General features: G+C 35.6%; 1 protein-coding gene across 1 annotated transcript; it reads right to left on the bottom strand.

Annotated features, from left to right (window-relative positions):
* Positions 1 to 9,330: 9,330 nt before the first annotated feature.
* Positions 9,331 to 23,176, bottom strand: mfsd8l2 (major facilitator superfamily domain containing 8-like 2). The gene is made up of 12 exons (XM_048163939.1): positions 22,811 to 23,176; positions 22,433 to 22,618; positions 22,239 to 22,301; positions 19,884 to 20,003; positions 19,725 to 19,804; positions 17,237 to 17,534; positions 16,906 to 16,979; positions 14,511 to 14,724; positions 13,857 to 13,979; positions 13,562 to 13,692; positions 12,349 to 12,458; positions 9,331 to 10,425 (listed from the first exon to the last, which is right to left on the bottom strand). Exons 1-11 carry the CDS (start codon positions 22,884 to 22,886, stop codon positions 12,378 to 12,380), a joined length of 1,446 nt encoding a protein of 481 aa, XP_048019896.1. The 5' UTR covers positions 22,887 to 23,176; the 3' UTR covers positions 9,331 to 10,425; positions 12,349 to 12,377.
* Between the last annotated feature and the right edge of the window lie 608 nt (positions 23,177 to 23,784).

Genomic DNA, 23,784 nt, shown 5'->3' with positions numbered 1-23,784 from the left:
TAGATATTGTTGAAAAGTCGTTATTTTGGGGTGTTTTTTGGCGCACAAAAAGTTTGTCGCTTTATTATATTAAGGTTTAACCACTGTAGTCACATGAACTGTTTTAAATATGTTTTTAGTACCTTTTTGGTGATATAATCGTCATTGTTGATTATATCTATACAAACAATATCTTTTAAATTTACTGCAAAATATGCATATAAATATTTCAGTTTTTTGAAAATGTAGCAAGACAGACTCAATTACGTCATTCGCTGTCATGGGAGTGGGCTTTTCCTGCAAGCTCTATTCGCGCGATTCGCTCGCCAAGACTCTCTGATCATTGGAAATATTCTGTACAACACCATGGCTAATGTAGATTTTCGCAACAAATTACACTGTTAAACGTTTATTTTAAAAAAATAAGGCTGAAATAATGTGGTTAGATGACTTTAGCAAAAACATATATACCATAACCTCGGAGTTCACAACAGGTCTTTCTTTAAAGGTTTATAAGTTAAAAATCAGTTTTCCTTTGAAGAAAATGAATGATGTTTTTTTCTTCTGGAACCCCACTGTTGTCAAATGAGAAACATCGTTAAGACCCAATGATACATTCGTTCGATTGATTTATTTGGGTGCAATCATATACTTCAGAAGTGGACGAATGGAACCTTTGTTTTAAACAGCCTCTGGATGGCTGACAAAAGCAGATTATGTACATTTTTTGAAGTTTACCCCCTTCGGGCTGAGACGTAGCCGGTCGCTAACTGCTATCTTTGTTATTGCTGAGTAGCACACAGACTGGCTATTGTTTGAGGCAAAAGATAGGATTTGCATGCATGTTAGACAGGATTACACACTCCAGAGTCTGGGTTGGGAACCTGGACCTCACCAACCAACCAACCATCAGTGGGTGTCTACAATGTTCCCTTGTAGACATATATTGAAAGAAAGAGAAAAACAAAAATAAAGCTAAACATTACAAGTTTATGTCTGAAACACACAGAAATTCATCGGTCAATCCCATGACCTTGTTTCGCCAGACTTGTTGATTCGTGTTGTTATGGGCAGGACAGGACTAATCCATTAATCCCTGGTGGGTGATATACATATCAACAGCATTATAATCCCCCACTGCAGGACTAGGGCACTGAACGTTCAACCACTTGCATAATCCATTTGATTTTGTGTCTGCGGTTAGCACGTACACAGTCTATATATGTCCATTTAAAGGCGACAGGATTGCTTTGACCGAGTCTCCTGGTGGTAGGTGTGAATTTGCGAGAGTGCAGCTATTGCTTGCACACCTCTCTGTGACCTGCGGCATTAAATATAAATGACTTTTTAATAATACATTGATACACAGTGGTGAAATATTTTATGCTGTGCTGCTATCTGCATGGGGCCAGGGTGATTAGTGATGGTGTCAGCGCCGCCATTAACTAAAAGTAACAAGTGGATTTGTCATGTGAAGTATTGCATAAGATGAAGGCAGAGGAGGAATTATGCAAAGTTGGACTTTTGCAAATGCCCAGGGTTGCTTTAAAGGCATATTCTGAATTCAAAACGAGTTAAAATCAATTGACAGCACTTTTGGCATTGATTACCACAAAAAAAATTATGTCCATCATTTTCTTAAAAAAAAAAAAAAAAAAAAAGATAGCCAAATAAATACAATCAAAAATCTAGATTTAAGATGTATTTGAATTGCATATAAAATTCCTATTGATTTGAATTATACGATTTTAACATAAATAAACTTAATGTCAGACATACTAAATACATTTCTGTAATAGTACTAATGAACTGAATGTGTAGGCCTACAAAATATCCAGGTTTATATCCAGGTATATTTATCATCAGTACATCCAATTTCTTTCAATCTCATACATTTTAAATAGCGAATGTTGCTTCCATAGTTAGATATTTTAACCTTATAGTCCTACTTTCAAATACAAAAAAAAAAAAATTTGTTTGCAATAAACAGTGTTATGTTTCTAAGCAATATGCATGAATGCATTTTGAAAATATAATTATTTAAATAAAATCAAATAGATGCAAATATATATATATATATATATATATATATATATATATATATATATATATATATATATATATATATATATATAGGGCCTATACTGAGCCACTTACTGAACAATAGTAGTAAATGGGCCAATCAATAAACATTAAAATACTCACTGTTTCATTAGTATAGCTACAAGATGTAAACAATTTGTGTGTTGAGGTGATTTTAGTGTGGAAAAACATTCTCTTTGAAATTATATTCATTTTGAAACTTTACTGTCATGACAACAACATGCTGTAAAATCCTAAAACTGCCATCACAAATATGACTTTACAGCGTTTTACAGCACACATACACAGTATTGACAGAAAAATTAAGTGCTTTTATAAAATTATAAGTCTCATTTTTCTGCCTTTAAATTCCTCACACATTGGCTCCAGTCACTTTATTGCCTCACTGTAACCTTGACTCGTACTTCTTTTTTTAAAGAAAATGAGGAAAAGAAAATTATTTACTTGGTCAATCAAGGCATATTCTATTTTTTTTTTTTTTTTTTTTTTTTTTAATGCTTTGCAACTTCCAACATCATTGATGACTTTTGAATATTGTAAAATATGTGTTTGGCAGCATTTCACCACAAGGAAGGTTTGTCGGTCACTTTTTAATATCATCCCACTGGATTTATTTTCATGCTAACATTCGATGAAGGGAACCGTCTTACTGGTTGACTGGCTCATATTGTCATAATGACTTATCTAGGGTGGATGAAGTCCTGGGCACAAGCCTCGGCAACATGGCTGCTTGGCTCGCGATATGGCAGCGGGGATTATTAAAACTAATAGATTACCTGCCAAACAGAATGAAGACAAATGGAGGCGGCTGCATCACTTCAAGGTTGATTTTTTTTGGTAACGTTTTTCAACTGACGCTGCATAGCTTATGCTCTGCTGTTATCGGTGAGCTAATGAAAGGTATTTTTCTCACATGTGAGCACAGGTAATGTGGTTTAGGATCTCATGAAGAACAGTCTTTGTTTTGTTTTCAAGCCATCCTCTGTAGCTGTTTGTGTGTATGTGCGAGTTCTGTACCCTTCAAAATGACGCCATAACACAATTAGTCATCGATCTCTTGTTGACCTCCCATGAAGTCCTTATCAATTTGTAATAACTTCCATGTGCACTTCTAATGCAATCAAGAGGCTCGCTGTGAAAAGCAGAGCACAGGAACGTCCATCTGAGTTCCCACGGAAACCAATCATGGCTAATCAGTAAGAAAAACAATGCTGATGACAATTTAGACACAAAATCTTGGTTTTTAGTCCAGCTGACTCATCCATCGGCGAGGCACAGCAGAGCTGGACATGTAAATCGAGGATGCTTGCTTAAAAAAATATCCAGTACAGGAAAGACAATTGTTCATTGTAAATGATCAGTGAAAATCATCTTTATAATATTAGTATAATGTGTAAGGCCTTGAAGGTATAAGGTGTGAAAAAGATGTATACTTCATTGTATTGAATATTTGCAGATAATATAATATTAATGAAATAAAAGGCCACTTAAGTGTGCTTAAAGAGAGTATACTTTCATGACTATGGCTGCATCCTAAATCGCATACTTTCCTACTATATAGAAGGTGAAGATCATTAACGCAACTGACGCTGGTAGGTCACATGATAATGACAACATAGCGAATGTAGTGCGTCCGGTTGAAGGTCAAAATTACAGTTTCAGTGCAGCTTCAAAGGGCTTTAAACGATACCAGACGAGGAATAAGGGTCTTATCTAGCGAAACGAACGGTCATTTTCGAAAAAAAAAAAATGTAAATGTACAGGGAGTGCAGAATTATTAGGCAAGTTGATTTTTTTATCATATTTTTTTTCCAAGTACATTTTACCAATTCCAATCCACATCAATCATAATAACTACTATTAATATTGTTTTTAATCATTTATAAGTGATACATAATTGTTCATGAAGGCTGGAAATGAAAAATGCCTTATATTCAGGTGTGCAGAATTATTAGGCAGGTTTTCTTTTACAGGCCAAATGAGCCAAAAAAGAGATTTAACTCAGACTGAAAAGTCAAAAATGATTAATACTCATGAGAAGGACGCAATACTAATGCAATACTAGAAATTGCAAAGTTAAAGCATGACCAATGGACAGCAAAATGCTCATTGGGTCAGCGGGGTCATACAAAAACAGGTGGAAAAGAAAGAATTAAGAAGAATTAAGTGTGAAACCATCAGGAACCCTTTAGTCTCCAGCGCCACCATTTTCCAGAACTGCAACCTACCTGGAGTCTCCAGAAGTGTGAGAATCGAGATTAACGACTTAAGAATCCTAAAAAATGACCTGCTCTTAATAAAAATCACAAGCTGAAGTGTTAGAAAATACATTAAGACTGGGTTTTTATAGGCCTTATAGACAGACAGATTGAGAGTGACTCTTGAAGGACCAGCACCACATCCTCTTGTACCACCATTTGAAGAATTTATCTTCCAGAATCTGGCAGTAAGATGTGGGAGTTCACTTTTAGTCCATCTCTTATCCTGAAATGTCCGTCTTGCAGATATGGACTAAAAATGATCTTCTAAAACTTACTGTCAGATTTTGGAAGATGAATTCTTCAAACGGTGGTACAAGAGGATGTGGTGCTGGTCCTTCAAGAGTCACTCTCAAGCCGTCTGTCTATAAGGCCTATAAAAACCCAGTCTTCATGTATTTTCTAACACTTCAGCTTGTGATTTTTATTAAGAGCGGGTCATTTTTTAGGATTCTTTAGCTAGCCTAAGTCTCTGAGATCCTGACACCTCACACTTCTGGAGACTCCAGGTAGGTTGCAGTTCTGGAAAATGGTGGCGCTGGAGACTAAAGGGTTCCTGATGGTTTCACACTTAATTCTTCACCTTAATTCTTAATTCTTTTGCAGTTAACATGCGTCTTTTCTTTTCCACCTGTTTTTGTATGACCCCGCTGACCCAATGAGCGTTTTGCTGTCCATTGGTCATGCTTTAACTTTGCAATTTCTAGTATTGCATTAGTATTGCGTCCTTCTCATGAGTATTTAATCATTTTTGACTTTTCAGTCTGAGTTAAATCTCTTTTTTGGCTCATTTGGCCTGTAAAAGAAAACCTGCCTAATAATTCTGCACACCTGAATAATAGGCGTTTTTCATTTCCAGCCTTCATGAACTATTATGTATCACTTATAAATGATTAAAAACAATATTAATGGTAGTTATTAAGATTGATGTGGATTGGAATTGGTAAAATGTACTTGGAAAAAAAATATGATCAGAAAATCAACTTGCCTAATAATTCTGCACTCCCTGTATATGCTTTATAGAAACAAATTATTGCCTTGCACGTGCTTCCGCCAGAACCGCGCTTCTGTAAAAGCTTCAAAAAGCTTACGCTGTATGTCCTACGCCTTCCCTATTCTACTTACGGAAAAAAACACTGGCCAGTTCTGTTTTCGTTCCGTAAGTAGAATAGGGAAGGCGTAGGACATACAGCATAAGCTTTTTGAAGAATACGAAAGTGCGGTTTTGGCAGAAGCACGTGCAAGGCAATTCATTTGTGTTTATAAAGCATATACAGCTGTATTTTTTTTTTCGAAAATGACCGATCGTTTCACTAGATAAGACCATTATTCCTCATCTGGTATTCTTTAAAGCCCATTTGAAGCTGCACTTAAACTGTAATTTTGACCTTCAACCGTTTGGAGGCCATTGAAGTCCACTATAAAAAAAAAATCCTGGAATGTTTTCATCAAAAACCTTAATTTCTTTTCGACTGACGAAAGAAAGACATGGACATCTTGGATGACATGGGGGTGAGTAAATTATCAGGAAAATTGTATTTGAAAGTGAACTAATCCTTTAACACACTTAAGTACACTTTTAAAAAGTACACTTTATATTAATGTCAAATTTAAAGTTTTACTTTAATTAGCTACATTTTAAGTCATTATGTTTTAATCTTTTGTCATGCTTTGAAGAAGTAAACTTATTTTTATATCTACTTATTCACAACGGATATTATAAGGCCACCTTTTTACAAATAGGGCAAAAATTGGTGTTTAAAGCACCCAGGAAGTGAGATCATACTACATGGTCACAGGAAGGTAAGTAAATAATATCATTTTATTTTTACATGATATATTTTTTTTTACATGAAACATTATATGATTTCACATGACTTAACCATTAAAGACTGTTACCCAATTAAGAAAAAAATCATTCTCCCAATTAATTGGGTATATTCTCCCAAACTAGCAAAAATTGCAACCTTATTATACCTATTATACTTATAAAATGAAGGTGGGCATTTTCTTAAGATTAAGCACCTCATTTTTGGACATGATAAAGAAGAATATATTTAATTTTTCAAGAGTTTCAAGCAAGGAACTTTAATCTGAGTTCAAGAAATCTTACAATGGAAAGTGCCACTGGCTGTCACGAATTGCTGTGTAGTATAATCCAAATAACGATGCATGACACAGAATGAACTAGAGAAAAGAAGCTTACAATACAAAGAACAAAGAGAGGGTGTGTACAGGGATGATAATCAACAGAACAAGCAACAGGTGCGAAACTGATCAGAAACCATGGTAACAAATAATGAATGAGATCTCAGGGAAACAGTGACAGGGAAAATGAAAACAAACAGAACATGACTGTAACACACCAGCGTTACTTTCATGCTGGTTTTAACATGGCTACACTGGTCATCAACAAGCTGCCGATCTAAAACCAGTTATGACCAAAATTATAAAAATTTCAAATTTAAGATAGCCCAAATTGGTCTAAGCTAAAACTGCTATAATGTTTGTCTGTTGTTTTTCTTACATTTTCAAACTAGCATGATTAGCATTCGTATTTTTGTGCTTTTGAGATGCAAAATGAAGGCTGCATCCCACAGTGTCAGAGCTAAGAAATAATTTTCACAAACTTTGTGTTGTTTTGATATGAGAGGGGTGGCTAGTCTTGGTTTGGAGGGGGTTTATGAGTGTTTACCATTACATTCATGTACCGTGTGCAGCGCAACGCTACGCTAACACACAGCTAATTGCTCCACCACCCGCTGCATAAATGTGATTTCATTTCTGATAATTGCTCCAAATGTGATTCATAAACCAATCATAAACCAATTACTTACTATAATTTACCTTAAACCTGATTTTCCTCCTCCACAAACAGGTTTACACTAAGTGCTATATAACATGTACACAATATCTGATGAATGTTTCTTTTCTCCTGTCTTTTAGGTTTTGGCAGCAACTCTTCTCTCCAGGCCCCAGTTCTCTTGTAGCGTTGGCCTGAACTCTTTCGGGTTACCCTCCACTTTACGCTAAACGCGTTTGGCCGACATGTTTAATCCCGAGCCGCTTATGACGTCTGACACATATTTGTCAAATAGGATTTGAGAAATGTTATTCTCTGATGTTGCCGTGGCCACAACCTGCTGGTTCCAAATGACATTTTCAAATGAAGAGAGAGGAGCTGTGCAGAGATGGGCACGTAAGCCTCTTGAACGCAAATGCCAACCCACTGGCAAGCCATTATTCTGATGCCGAACATCCCGCAGGATAAAAGCTGGCATTAATTTACTTATAAAACGCTTGTTTTTCCTCCATCATTTATGTCATTATGTCCAAGGAATGTGGTCTCATTAACATAAAAATATGATGTTTTCTAGATGGTGTGACCGGGATTTTGAAGAAAAGATGCTCATAAACAATTTACAAAACAATTTACTAAAGCTCTCAGGAGATACATTTTTCCAACAAAGCTGGTCAGCTATCAGAGGACATCACTCAGAATGAGACGGACATCTGATCTCTGACAGATTTATGATAGTGTCATGATTATAACTGTCACAGTTGCTCTGAATTACAGTGATTACGGTGTCTTTCTGCTTATCACTGCTACAGATGTGAACACGTATGTGGGATTGGGATTATAATCTTCTTTTACACAGAGCTGCTTATGAGATCATCTGGATTGAGGGGTGAACAGTTAAATGCTAATTCTCTGATGCTCTGCAATACATTGATTGGAATAGTTTGTTTCCCATCTTGCCTGATTTGGTAAAATGGCAAGTGTTACTGCAGAAAAATGCACTATTAAAACGATAGTCCACCCAAAAATTCACTCACCCTCATGTCATTCCAAGCCTGTATGACTTACTTTGTTGTGTGGAACATAAAAAAAAGATATTTTGATCATACCATTTTTGTTCCCATTGACATATATTATATGGACAAGAGCCGAAACTGTTACCAACATTCTTCAAAATAGGTATTTTTTGTGTGTTTCCCAGAAGAAAGAAATGCATACAGGTTTGGAATGACATGAGGGTGAGTGAATGATGGCAGAATTTTCATTTTGGGGTGAACAATGCCTTTACACTTAGAAAAAAAAGCACACTTGCACTCAGAATTCAAGAGATATCAAATAAATAAAAACATGAATAGTAGCTTTTTTGGAATTTTTGTCATTTAATTGTTATAAATACACTGTAAAAAATGACCGTGATTTTAACAGTAAAAGACTGTAAAAATGCTGCGGTGAAAAACTGTTGATTGGTTTACAGAAAGTTTCCGTACTATATACGGTGAATAACTGTAATAGATCTAATGGTACATTTAATGTAATTTTACGGTAAAATACCGTTAAATTGACAGTTTTTGGAAGTGAAAAATAACAATTCATTGTAAAATTTACAGTGAAAAACCGTATATTGACATTCCCACAATTCCCTGCGTGATACTTCACATTTGATATATTTTCGTTGAAATAACTCTGTTTCTTCTTAGTTTTTCTCATTTTTTTCTAATCAGTTATGTACATTAGGGTTTTATGTTACATCTAATGTTGTTAAATTAATGTTTATTGCATTTTTAAAATTTCATGCATGTTACCATGATGGTGTTTAGTGTGTGTGTGAATGACACTGTGTGCACCTTCTATATATTAGTATTGTGCTTCTCAGCTTGTGGAAAAGCTGCTTGTAATGAACTTTGATTCATCATGTGACTTTCATCACCACTGTGTTTGGTGACTGTCAGTGTATTATAAAGGTACAAAACAGATATTAGTACTTCATTAGGTTGGTAAATTAACATTATATCAGTTAATGAAATACGTTATTTTACCGTAAATTTAACAGATTTAAAATGTAAAATTCACATGTAACTCCGTAAGTATGTTTACGGTTTGATGTCATTTTTACAGTATTGTTCTGGTAACCACAGCTGCCGGTATTTTTCCGTAGAAACAACGGGATTTTTTTTACAGTGTAACCATCAGCATTGACTTGTTTACTAAATTAATGCCACTGTATTACAACACAAAGTACATTGATTGCTATACATTAAATAATGACCATAAGGGAGAAAAAAGTTCGATACAGCAGGTTCACCTTGCTAAATTAAAGATGAAATACATTACTGAACTCTGAAAAAAAGGTCTGTCATAGCCACAATCCAAAATGTTAATGAAATATTTACAGAACATAAATAAAATATCAGTGATAATATATATTTATATTATGTATAGAAAAAAAGGGATTTATATATAAGGACACACCAGCAAAAGCAAGACTATTGAATGATAGAATGGCACAATAATGCTGGTCTTTGAGTCATTAATTTAAAACTTCTATATTTGATGAACACAGATTTTAATGAGTTTACAGTAATAATATTTCAAAACAATTTACAAAAAGCACATCGTATGTACCAGAAGACACATAAATATTAAATTTTTCTCTTAAGATGAGTAAATATCCAAAGAAATGACCAATGAACTTGTGCAGAACAGCTGCATGAATCATTTGTTTTTGAGAAACTCAGTAGCTTTCCCTTTATCATCCTATCTCTCTCTCACACACACACACACACACACACACACACACACACACACACACACACACACACACACACAATCTCTCACACGCATTCTCATGCATAGAGAGTCGTGCAGTTTTGTTCAGTGTCAATCTCTTTAAGGCACAATAGCGCCATCATGTGTCCATTCATTTCAAATATTCATACTCCTCAGCAAATCAGGGGATCCTCAAATCATATAAAACATGTACATTAAAAGAGTCATTCAGCAATACACTATGCAAAATGAAATCAAAATTGATAAGGACTAAATTATAAAACCAAAATTTGTCAGAATTAAGTATATGTTTAGGATATGTATGCTAGGATTTTTATGATATATATACCAAAAGTAGTGTGTGTGTGTGTCTGTGTGTGTGCCCTTCTCGCTGTTCGCGGTCTGCTAGCCCTGGCAGGGCCTCTTATCTCCCACTGTTTCAGCATCTGCTCTGTACAGCCCCACACGAGCGCTAAACTTTGGCAGACAGACCACAGAGAGAGGGGCTCTTGCTCTGTGCTGAAATATGAAAATCACACAGATTCATTTACCAATGACAGCTTTTGTCATACCGCAGAGAGTGTAATTTTGTGTTATAATGTTGACTGTCGCTAGCAGATTATAGCATTTGTTATTCAGTGGCCCGCTTTTTTACTTTCAGTTCTATGTTTTGTTCTGTTTTCAGTTCTGAGCTGTTTCTATATTGCAGTTTAAAGCTGCATGGCCGGAGTCTGTGTCAGTTTAACTCAGCGCAGATAAAATAAAAGTTATGAGTGGAATTTCAATCTGTGTTCAAACGACAATATGTCATCCAGATGTACACAGTGACAAAGCAAATGAACACAATGATTTTTCTCTCTTTTAAAATAAAATGTAATGTCAATATTTGTACAATGTCACGAAATGTGAAATGTCCATTTATTTCCCATGTTTAAATACTTTTCCCTTGTGAAAAAGTACACTTCAGCATACATTTAGCCGTCAGAATGTTTGAACATGGCTCAAGTGAGAAGCTCTTTAATATTAAGAGGAAGCTATCTGTTAGCATTAGCAGTAGCATTACCATACAATCTCAGTAGTAGATTATTAGCTTGCATAAGACCCCACAGAAATATGTGATTTAAAATCTGCCATCTTTGCACTCAGGCCAGTATATCCCAGCTGACAGGGAACATTCTCAGAACTTTGGCTAATGTTCTGAAAAGGTTCTCTCAAAATTATTAGCAAACATTCTTCTAGTAGCCTAACATTAACAGAATGTCCATTCAAAGTTATATGGTCTTTAATAATGTTTTCAAAATGTTAGCACAAAAGCATGCTAACATTGCTAACATGCTATACATTGTTTATGGAACTTTTTTTCTTAAATGTTTTAATTCGTCTAATGTTACTTCACTCTAAAAAATGCTGGGTTAAAAACAACCCAAGTTGGGTTGAAAATGGACAAACCCAGCGATTGGGTTGTTTTAACCCAGCGGTTGGGTTAAATGTTTGCCCAACCTACTGGGTAGTTTTATTTAAACCAACTATTGTTTAAAATTGCTATATGGCTAGCTTAAAATAAACCCAAAATAGTTGGGAAATTAAAAACCAGATGCAATTAGAGGCAACAATAATAGACAAAAGGTGAATGTTTATTAATAAGCTTTAATATTTTATTAATATGAATTTAATAGTTTAATAGTTTATTAATATAAATTTATTAATAAGCAATTTAATAAATGTTTATTGTTTAATAATTATTCATTGAACATTCATAAATGTTCATTTCCAACATACTTTGGGTTAATTTTAATTAAGCAATACAGTAATTTTTAAACAATAGTTGAGTTAAATAAAACTACCCAGCAGGTTGGGCAAACATTTAACCCTACCGCTGGGTTAAAACAACCCAATTGCTGGGTTTGTCCATTTTCAACCCAACTTGGGTTGTTTTTAACCCAGCATTTTTTAGAGTGTTGTTTCATACAAAAGTAATGTTCCCATAATGTTTGCAAAAATATAACATAGAATGTCCCTTTAATGTTCATATAAGCAAAAAAAAATTTATTTATTTTTTTTTTATTTTTTTGAAAAAATTAAAATCTGGATGTCTTGAACATTATTTCCAAAATAAAATTTTCAAAACTTAATGGGAACTTTAAGGGAACAGCTCATCAATGGCTATCCTGAGCTATGATGTGAAAGGCAGGAGAAATATATAAAAATATAAGTCTATTTTTAAAATAACTGTGGCAAGAGATGGTGTAGTTACAACAAATACCCAGCAAGGGCTAATGGGACCATGCAAACCTCGACCCTTTGGGCTCAGCCAATGGCGAGAATTTGGTGCGGAACTATCTGTTCTATTTCAACCAATTACTTTTTCAATTTCATTTAATCATGCTGCTGACACAAAAATTACACACTCTGCCAATGAACAATGTAAGTCCAACGTCTCACCTGTATCCTGCAAAAGTGAAGGATGGACTCTATCCTCCATTCTCTGAGTCCTGTGCATGCTCCACCCTGGGCGGCTCCACTAGCTTCTCATAGGACAACACCATCATGATCTGACCAGGATAAGTCACTGTTAGTCTCAGTGTTAAAGGTCATACAAAATGGGAGCTTGTCCCTCATTAACATATAAATAAACAATGGCTTTATATTGAATATCTGATTTTATGTGTTATAACAGACATTTTTCACATCATTCATCTTATTTTTTTTATTTTCATAATGTATGAACAGAAAATATATGGATTTTATTTTTCTTTTATTTTGCTGATAATTTACTCAACCCCATGTCATCCAAGATGTTCATGTCTTTCTTTCATCAGTCGAAAAGAAATTAAGGTTTTTGATGAAAACGTTCCAGGATTTTTCTCCAAATAGTGGATTTCAACGGCTACCAACAGGTTGAAGGTCCAAATTGCAGAACGCGGCACCAGTTTCGTTTTTTTCCGTAAGTAGAATAGGGACAGCGTAGAACATTTAGCATAAGCTTCAATATTTTGAAGAATGCTAAAACGGGAAGTACGTTCAAGGCGATATTTTGTGTTTATAAAGCATAAATGGTTGTATTTTTTTTTAAAATGACCGTTCGTTTCGCTAGATAAGACCCTTATTCCTCATCTGGTATCGTTTAAAGCCCTTTGAAGCTGCACTGAAACTGCAATTTGGACCTTCAACCTGTTGATAGCCATTGAAATCCACTATATGGAGAAAAATCCTGGAATGTTTTCCTCAAAAACCTTCATTTCTTTTCGACTGACGAAAGAAAGACATGAACATCTTGGATGACAAGGGGGTGAGCAAATTATCAGGAAAAGTATATTTAAAAGTGTTATTATATATATTATTATTTATTAAAGTAACTTGAGATCACACAACAGTTTCTCAACACTTGAAGGCATTCTCTGTCTGGTGAAATGTTTCTAATCTAATATTTTTACTTATTTCCACATCACCCTTTTTGAAAGAAAAAGGCCAAAATGAACCTACAATCTCCACCCAACAGAGATTTTTTTCAGTTGACTGGATCCGTAATAGACACTGTTTGCACAAAGCAATAAATGTAAACTTAATTGAGCTGGTAAATGATGTGTGTTATGACATACTGAGAGAAATCTCTGATAATGTTACAGAATCAGTCATAATGAGTCTGTGTACACACCATGATGAGGGTCAGCAGAAGCATCATCATACCCAGCATCACATATAGATTTCCTATTAGACCCCCTGCCCACAGGGGACCAAGAATGGTGGCCAGACCCCCCACTGAACGTCGCACACCCTGACTAAAGCCTGCAGACACACACATGACACACAGTCATTAGAATCAACATATAGTTTTCAATTTTTAAACAGTGACAAAATGTGACACCTATACAAACATAACTTTTACATGTTTACTCATCTATTTTTTTCATATGTCTCTTATTCACAATGGACTTCTCTTTGTTTCTCACCTTGTGTTTTCTCAGCTGTAACCTTAGAAAAGAGGGACACCTGAGACACGGCAACAAAAGGAAGTCCCAGTAACTGCAGGAACACTCCGATGATAAACTCAATTAACTCGAACACAAAACCACCTGATCAAAAGACATATCCATTGAGAATGAAAGCGATAATATCGAAGACTGAAATAGACAGACAGACAGACAGATAGATAGATAGATAGATAGATAGATAGATAGATAGATAGATAGATAGATAGATAGATAGATAGATAGATAGATAGATAGATAGATAGATAGATAGATAGATAGATAGATAGATAGATAGATAGACCAACAGCAAAAGACAGAAATAGACAGACTGACAGACAGTCAGATAGATAGATAGATAGATAGATAGATAGATAGATAGATAGATAGATAGATAGATAGATAGATAGATAGATAGATAGATAGATAGATAGATAGATAGATAGATAGATAGATAGATAGATAGATAGATAGATAGATAGATAGATAGATAGATAGATAGATAGAAAACAGTTCCAAACTAATAATGCATATCATCGAGCTGGCACCAAACTGAGCAGGCATATTGTGTCTGTCCATGCCCAGGTGTATGCCAGTTTCTCTGGATGTCTGCCAGGCACACACACATACACACACCCTGTGGATTGGCCAGGAAGATGAGGCACCAGACACAAGCCCCGCTGCAGATGAGCAGCCCCACCGCCAGCACCACCCGGTCCTCCAGCACACGGCTCAGCCAGCGCACCAGGAAGAAACCTGCAATTACCTCCACCCCACACAGGCTGTACATCACACTGTTCCCCAGCTCACCAAAGCCAAAGTACTTCTGCGTCAGAGGGGTCACCATGGTCTGGAGATGAGAGCAGGAAAGGAGTACACAGACATCACTCAGAACACCCTAGCAACAACATAACAACACGCTTAAAACCACTCAGAACAACTAATAATATGTCTTATATAAACACCACTCACATTTTCTTCAGGCAATGCAAAGTAAATTTAAGATTATACTGTATCAAGCACATGCTTTTTTAATAGAGAAATTTGATGCAATGTGAAAGAATAAACGAAAGAATGATATATCTGAGGGTGAATTAATGAAAAGGAACATCCTGAACTTTATTATCAGTTTGTCGTGTATCTAGGTCAGGCAACCAGGATAGTAAATGTGTGTCAATTTCAAATACCTTATTATATTAAATCAAAGCTTAGATTAGCTTGCATTAAATTAGATTCAGTTGGTCCTACTACTGTGAGCCTTAATCAATCATAATTGGACAGACATTATTTAGTGGCTCAGATGAATTTAGGACAGTGTGGGGGGGTCTGGTGACTGGCTTTCAGAAGTATTGTGCCCATTCAACTTCCAAAATAACAAAAAATAATAATACTTTTTATGATATAGTGTGTGTTATTATGAAACTACAGTTATTATGAAACTTACACAGTGAGAGCCTCATTGTTTTTTCTTTTTAAACAGAATGTCAAATCGTTTTTTGTTTGTGTGTGTGTGTGTGGGGGGGGGGGGGGGGGGGGGGGTAATCAACATTTTGCTTAACATGTATTGCACCTGAATCCTTTGATATTTTTTTCATAGGCTAATATGTTAATAATTTGATTCAGCTTTAGTACAGTACATAAAAGCCTCTTATTTGAGTTTGGAAAAGATAAAAAAAAAAACATAATGATTACTGCTTTGTCTCACAGCCTCACACATTATACATTTGTCTTTATATATGAATATAGCTTCCTGTGGATTTTAAAGGTGCAATGTGTAAAATTTGGGAGGATCTATTGACAAAAATGCAATATAATATACATAACTATGTTTTCAGTGGTGTATAAAGACCTTACATAATGAACCGTTATGTTTTATTACCTTTTAACGAGCCATTTCATCTCATACACCGCGGGTCCCCTTACATGTAAAGTCGCCATTATGCGCTGGAATGTTTCTACAGCAGCCCTAAATGGACAAACTGCTCTACAGAGCGCGTTTAGTCATTTGAAATGCTCATGTTTTTAGAGGCTGCTTGCATCGTCACTACATTGAATATGCACAAATTAGTAGTAGTAGTCGTCTGGTTTATTTGAAGCAGAGACTGTTCTTTGTTAAAAGTAAGATAAAACCTCATTGCTTGACTGGCTACTTTCTACTGTCTCAGACAACATCTTTGTCTTGTGTCGGCCAGACGGCCACCGTAGCTTCTCCGAAAGGGAGGGGTGAGTGCTGTTGGTTGCAGTTCGCAACCTCACCGCTAGATGCCACTAAAAATTACACACTGCACCTTTAAGAAACGGGTTTCTAGAAAGGGATCATCATATTTTGGAGTTATCAGGTGCTATAATGTTTTAACATTTCTAGCATTTCTAGCATATTTTAGTATGCTGCTATCATGTTTTAACATGTTGACAGGTTAGCATGTTTTAATAGTTTGAAAGCTCTATGCTGCATTAATTTTAGAAATGTTGGTTTCAAAAGAAAAAGAAGCTGCCTAAATAGTAGATCAGTATAGGTTGGCTTTGATAAGCCAACATAATTACTGAAGCCTGGAATACAATACATGACTTTTAACCAGATATTTGGCCCAATTTACAGTCTGGATGAGACAATGCTAGTTCTCGAAAGTTAGTGCCAGTTTACAGATTTCAAGGAAAATCTTAGTGTATGATGGGCACAGACTTTTTTTTATCTAAGATTTTATCTAAGATGAATCTGTCCACTATTTTGAGAATATTAAACATGTTTGATTATTTTAAAGCCAATTAATACTTTTCTACCAGACTTGAAAGTCTGGTAGTGTGTTATCCTCAGTTGTGTGTGATGCCCAGTTTTTATTCTGTAACCATTTACAAAGTCGGCAAGTAGCGTATATGAAGCCTAGTGTTTTAAAAATCTGTTCAGATGTGTAGTGTATTCCAGCATTAAGTTGCTAAGGAGTGTTTATCCCCTTTGGTCATCTGGTAACAAGTGTACCAAGACTGCCACTGGTGCCACCCTGAAAAAAAGTAGGTGCATGATGACTTTTACCTCGAGTGCTGTCTGATTGAAGAGAGTGATGAACTGAGCAGTGAGGAGAACCACTACCTCCTCCCTCAGAAACTCTACAGAGAGAGAGAGAGAGAGAGAGAGATCTCAGGCTTTCAAGACATAAATGAATATAATGGAGATATGTACCCCACACACACACACACACTGCAATCATAGAGCAAAGACAGAATGATGTGATCAATAAGGTGTTTTCAGACCACTACTCTCAGATTAGCACCTCAGATGCAATGAAGAACAAATCAATGCCACACCAACTCAAACTGCTCTGCCAAAAATAAAATAAAAGCACTTTCTAAACCCTGGGCTTTACCTTGACTGGCACTGAAGTTTTCAAAGGGGTCAGAGGTATCTGGAAGTGGAGAATCAGGAGGAGAAGGTGGGATTTCGGGTGAGAGCTGGGTCTCAGTCTGTTCTGGATTGATCGGGCCATTTGAGTCCACTGCTGTGGCCCTGTCTTCATCTTCCAAACTCATGAGGGGCTCATCTTCTTCACCTCTGACCTCTCTGAGTGGCATGTGGTGCTCAGGGAAGGAGTCCAGTGGTGGGATGTCCCAGTAAAGGATCATCACTGCAAATTGCATAAGCAGCCACATCCCACACATGAAGAGCTGAGTCAAAAGAGCACAAGGCCAGGAAGCTTGAATTAAAGCATTAAACTTAAATAAAATAACATAAAAAATCACCACATTGGAATTATAAGGTTCTCTCTGCATTCTGAGCAGTTTTGAGATATTGAGCTTCAAAGTTTTTGCATTCCATTAGATTTTGTAGACCCTTTTTGTTTTCTAAATAAAAAGTCCCAAAATGTACACAACAGAAAAGAAAACATCACATAATATAAATAAGTTGTCACAGAATAAGAATATGTGACTTATTCAATTTGACAAAAATGTCAGATATACCTTATTAATCCAAGGTGACAAAATGGCAAATAAAAATGTATTTATTGTTGGTAGTGTAATACAAGAAGGTCTCATTGGTTAACATTAGCTGATGCATTAACTCACAATAACTAACAATGAGCATACGTTAGTTACAGTATTTGTTAACCTTTGTTAACATTAGTTAATAAAAATACAACTTCAGGAAGCATCGGAGCATAAATGAATCAGTGTGTCGAATCAGCTGTTCGGAGCGCTAAAGTCACGTGATTTCAGCAGTTTGACTGTTTGACACACGATCCGAATCATGATTCGATACGCTGATTCATAATGCTCCAAAGCTTCCTGAAGCAGTGTTTTGAAATCGGCCATCACTAAATAAGTCGTTATTTTGTTTTTTTTTAGCGCACCAAAAATATTCTCATCACTTTATAATATTAATATTGAACCACTGTACTCACATGAACTGATTTAAATATGTTTTTAGTACCTTTATGGATCTTGAGAAAGGAAATGTCATTGCTGGCTATGCAGGCCTCACGGAGCCATCAGATTTCAACTAAAATATCTTAATTTGTGTTCAAAAATTAACGAAGGTCTTACGGGTGTGGAACGACATGAGGGTAAGTAATAAATGACAGAATTTTCATTTTTGGTTGAACTAATCCTTTAATTTAGTTCATTATCGCTGTGTTTGATCTCAGTTCATTGTCAGGTATTGCCGTGTGTTATACACTGTATTTGTGCTTATCTTCATGTGGATTACTTGAGTTTGTTTATTTATTTGAGTCTTTTGTTTATTGGATCTTTTTGGACTCCTCATTATCTTTATCTGGACAAAACCATTACAATAATAAGGTTGCATTTGTTAACGTTAGTTATTATGAATTAACAGTAATTATTGTGAGTTAATGCATTAGCTAATATTGGGATCTTATTGTGAAGTGTTACCACACATGGCATAAATGAGGATGAGATTTTTAGCATCGCAGTATTACAAATGTAGGAGGAAAGTTGCCATGAATATAATGTCACAAAGAAAAAAATAATTATCCTTAAATCATGCTTTTTTTCCCCTTTGATTTTTGGAGTGAAATATCAGCCAGACATGCTCTTATTTTGTGAGATTCACTGACAGGATGTGTGTCCCTTTACAACAGTGGTTTTCAATTCTGGTCCTGAGGACCCACAATTCTGCATATTTGGAATGTTTCCCATATTTAACACATCTGATTCAGATCATCAGCTTAGAAAAAAGCTTCATGAACTGAAATTAGTGTGTTAGATAATAGAGATATACAAAATGTGCAGAGCGGTGGGTCCCCAGGACCAGGATTGAAAACCATTGCTTCACACTTTGGATGTCTCCCTCACTTGATCTGATGCAACCATTTCAGGTCTTGGATCCTCTAATGATCTAATGAAAGGAATCAAGTTTCATTAAGGAGACATCAGAAATGTGCATTCACATTCACATTCACAAGCCTGTATTCATCATTGATTGATTGATTGATTGATTGTGTTGATTGGTTTATGAGGACACAAATGTGTATAATAACATGGGTATTACAACGTAAACATGGTTTTACGAGGACACTTCCTGTATCCTCGTAATCCAGATGGCTTAAAAAACATACTAAACTTTGTTTTTTCGAAATTCAAAAAAATGCAGACAGTTGCCTGTGATGGGTTTAGGGGTAGGGGTAGTGTAGGGGGATAAAATATACAGTTTGTATAGTATAAAAACCATTACGTCTATGGAGAGTCCCCGTAAACCATATATACAAGTGTGTTTGTGTGTGTGTGTGTGTGTGTGTGTGTGTGTGTGTGTGTGTGTGTGTGTGTGTGTGTGTGTGTGTGTGTGTGTGTGTGTAGAATGCAAGTAAATTTATGAGAAATGAGCCAAAACAGACTTACCCCAGGTGAGGTGTACTTATTTACTATCAATGGTCCCAATTTGAAATCACACAACCTTAGAAAGATATTGAATGCAGGACCTGAAAGAAAAAGGCTGTCTAAATTAAATATATGTATGTATATTATTGCCACTTATTGCATGGTGGAACACTGACTCACCAATCAGAAGTCCAGCCTGACGACATGCCATGACAGCAGCAAATACTCTAGCTCTCTCATCAGGCAAGGTAGTGCGTGTGAGGAACCCAAAAATTGAGGAACCAGCTCCTGCCCCAATTCCTGATGGAAGGATACAGTGTAATTGCAGTAGTAGGATTCATTTATGGACATAACTCTGTATGCTTTTGAATCGCTCTCAAGGTATTTTGATGTCGAACAAGCTTCAATTTGGCACTGAGAAACATTTGCCCTTAAAGCAGTTTGATTATCTTTGCAATTTTTTCAGAATCATTTTCAGTTTTTGGCTATTTTTCTGCAGTGTATTCCAGAATTTCATTGTGGGAAAAAAATACTGTAAATACTGTTGTGCTATAACTAAACTTACTGTGTGCTATAACTAGACTTAAATTGAACAAATTAGTTCAGTTAAATTAACTGCTATGAGTATTTAGAACTTTCTTTTTCTTTTGAGTTCACAGCACTGACATATTTCAAGTAAACTGAACTGTTTTATTGTTTTGAGTTGTATGAATGAACTCACTTCTTTTAATTTAGACTAATTTAAGTTTAACTGAAACTGGACTGGGATTTCTATTTTGCAGCATGATTTGCCCATGGCACTCGAAAGGGATGGTAAATGCTAAAATTAAGTGTTATATAATGTTTTTTTTTTGTGCAAGATAATGGTAAGGGAGATTTAGTAGTGATTAATGTGTGTTATGCTAATTTAGAAGAGTGTCTGTTAATGTGGGTTTTTGGAGAGTTACCATCATGGTGACAAGTGGCGCATGCGGCTTGGTTTGAGAGCAGGTAAGTTACATGTTTTAAGTTGCTGTACTCATTCAGTAAGTGCTATAGCATGCTATTGTTAACATGTTAGCAAATTAGCAAGTTGGCATTTTTTTCTTAGCAAGTATTTTCTTAGGGTTTACAGTGGAGTAAATAACTCATTTGATTTGCAAGAACTCAAAATAAAAAAAATAATTAAAGGCGCTCTAAGCGATCCTGAGCGGAGTAACTTTCTGTTGACATTCGAAGTGTTTTTAAAACAAAACAGAGGCTAGATAGACCCTCCCTCCTCCTCCTCCTCCTCCTCCCCCTCCCCTTCGTGCTTCCTGAAACAGTCATGAACGCGCATTTAAAATCATTCTTGTCGGTTATTGGCTGGAGCATGTTTATTATGTTAAGTGGTCCAGGCTGCACCAGTTTGTTTTTATTGCCGTTTTCGAAGCTTGTGGCGACTACAGAGACCGTGTTTTTTTACAGTGTGTTCAGGGGACAGGCAGCTAGCGGATAGTGAGGAGATGTTTGCTGTATGTGACAAAAAATGTTTTGGCCTAAAAACGCGTGACATCACTTAGAGCACCTTTAACTAAATATTTTATGTTAATTGCAATCAAAATGTATGAGTTAGCTAACATGCATGAGTACTACAAACTCAAAACTTGATAGTTCTGCTTACTTAACATTGGGAACATCATAACTCAAAAAAATTGATTTACCTCAAATTTTATGAGTTAGCCCAACTTTTTTTACAGTGTAAAAAAGTAATTAATTACTAGTTACTAATTACATATTCAATAGTGTAATTAGATTACTGTACAAATTATTCTCTCCATAAAGTATTTAATTACATATTACTTTCTAAGTCCTCGACGAGTTAATAAATGATACAAGGATAGACATGAAATGGCTCTTTCAATTCTCTCAAATGAATAATATAAAACTACATAAACCATTCTGGTCACACTTTAGTTTAGGGCCCAATTCTCACTATTAACTAATTGTTAACTACAACTTTTGCCTTAATAAACTCCTAATTACTGCTTATTAATACTTAGTAAAGTAGTTGTTAAGTTTAAGTATTGGGTAGGATTAAGGATGTAGAATAAGGTCTTGCACAATAAGGTGTTAATGTGTGCTTTTTAAGTACTAATAAACAGCCAATATAACATTAATATTCATGCTAATAACCAACTAGTTAATAATGAGAATTGGATACTAAAGTGTTACCAATTTTTATGTTAAATCCACTATTGTATTATATATAACTGTTCTACAGTCTATACACTGTATTTAGTTCACTTACTTTAGACGTATAATTTTAATTGATTAATTAATTTAATCAATAAACATGTTATAAACAAGTCTTTGTGTCTGGTCAGAATGTTTTAATACTGCATTGCAGAAAGAAATTACAATCTAATGAGAGTCATCAATCAAAAAGAACAGTCTCTCTGTTAGTATCTGTTGGATGTCTTAAATCTCATTAATGTTGATGGTTCACACCACAGGAATCTCACAAGCAGAGCTCATTGTGACTGATAGAACAGTGCAACTTCAAAATATCCTCACCTGCAACAAGACGGCTGGACAGCAGAAGCCATTTTGAATATCCCATGAAATACATGAAGTTTCCTAAAAGACAGATGTGTTGCTATTAGCAAGTCAAACAGCATTATCAGGAGATTATAACTGCATAAGATCAAGGGTTATTTGATAGATTTTAGAACCATTTCCATTCTCCATCTCCATTCTAATGTACTGACCCACAATTTCAAACACATTGGAGAAGAGAATGATGGTCTTTGTAGTTCTGGTCTTGTCTGACCAGTGACCAAACATTGGACCTGACACCAGCCCACTGAAGCTGAACGCAGATAGACCCAAGCCAAGAAAATAAGGTGGTGCCTCTAATAACTGCAGATATCGCCATATAGTTGGCAGAATGACAGCTGAGAGAGAGAGAGAGAGAGAGAGAGAGTAAGCAGCTGATGTGCAAAATACAATCAATACATTCACCATTTACACATTAATACAGTTTAATGCTTTCTTGAGAATATTAAGCACTATTGATTCAAACAAGTGATTTTCTGCATGGATTTCTTTTTTAATTAGAAAGGAGAGAAAAGAATTCTACTACTTACCATATTCTATGCCACTCAAAAGAAATATTAATCCAATAGTGAGAAAAGACAGTTTTCTTTTTTGTCTGTAATCCATCGTAGTGTTTCTTTAAGTTATTTTCACAGCACTCGATCATTCCTCTTCCTCATGGTCCCATTATTGTAATGAGAGGGATGGTGTTCTCCATTACTGACTCTGGTATGTAACCTTGCTCGTCTTACTGTAGGCTATATCGCTTTTTTGTGGGTCATAGCAAATTTATCATTCAGCAAAAGACAAAGTATAAACCTTGTGGTGCCAGGCGAGTTTTGGAAAGCTAAGGGAAATTTTTTGATGATTTTACACAAACACGCTGTTTGATGTTCAGTGGATCCCTTTTCCTTGAATATGATCATTCAGGTCCCCCTCACAAGACGAAGATAAATGCCCTATAATTTAACTCTTCATTGATGCAGCATTGAAGATAAACAGGGCTCAGGCACTTCCAACAGTCTCTGTACTCTGTACAAGCACCAGAGATCTAGTATTACCTGTGTGATTGTATCCATTATTTATCATGTTCAGGTGAAGTGGATTGTAATTCTACTCCCTTAAAGCTGTTTATTTACTTCTTTATAACAGAAATTCAGTTCATTGTTGACTATTTACAATCCTAGGCAAAAAAGCAAAATGTAAGCAAACACACTACTTAAAAAGCCATTGCAGTCTCAGAAAAGCATCAGAATTAAGTTTTTGGCAGAGTATGGGAAGTTGTGTGTGGAGTGAATCACAATGAAGCACGAGTTGCATGGTGATGCTCCAGAGTGGTGTCTTTGAAAACATGCTGAGAAATATAATAATAAATCCATTTCTACCACAGTAAAGCATGGAGGAAGAGCTGTCATTGTGTGGAGAGCATTTTTACCCACTGCTATGGTGAGCTACTTCACTGTGAAAAGTCATTTAATGCTTTGGAGTACAGGAGATAATTGCAGAATGGCTTGCTTTCCACAAA

Source organism: Megalobrama amblycephala, linkage group LG17, assembly GCF_018812025.1.
Source record: "Megalobrama amblycephala isolate DHTTF-2021 linkage group LG17, ASM1881202v1, whole genome shotgun sequence".
In the NCBI taxonomy this organism is placed as follows: domain Eukaryota; kingdom Metazoa; phylum Chordata; class Actinopteri; order Cypriniformes; family Xenocyprididae; genus Megalobrama; species Megalobrama amblycephala.
This window is presented reverse-complemented; position numbering and strand designations above follow the sequence as displayed.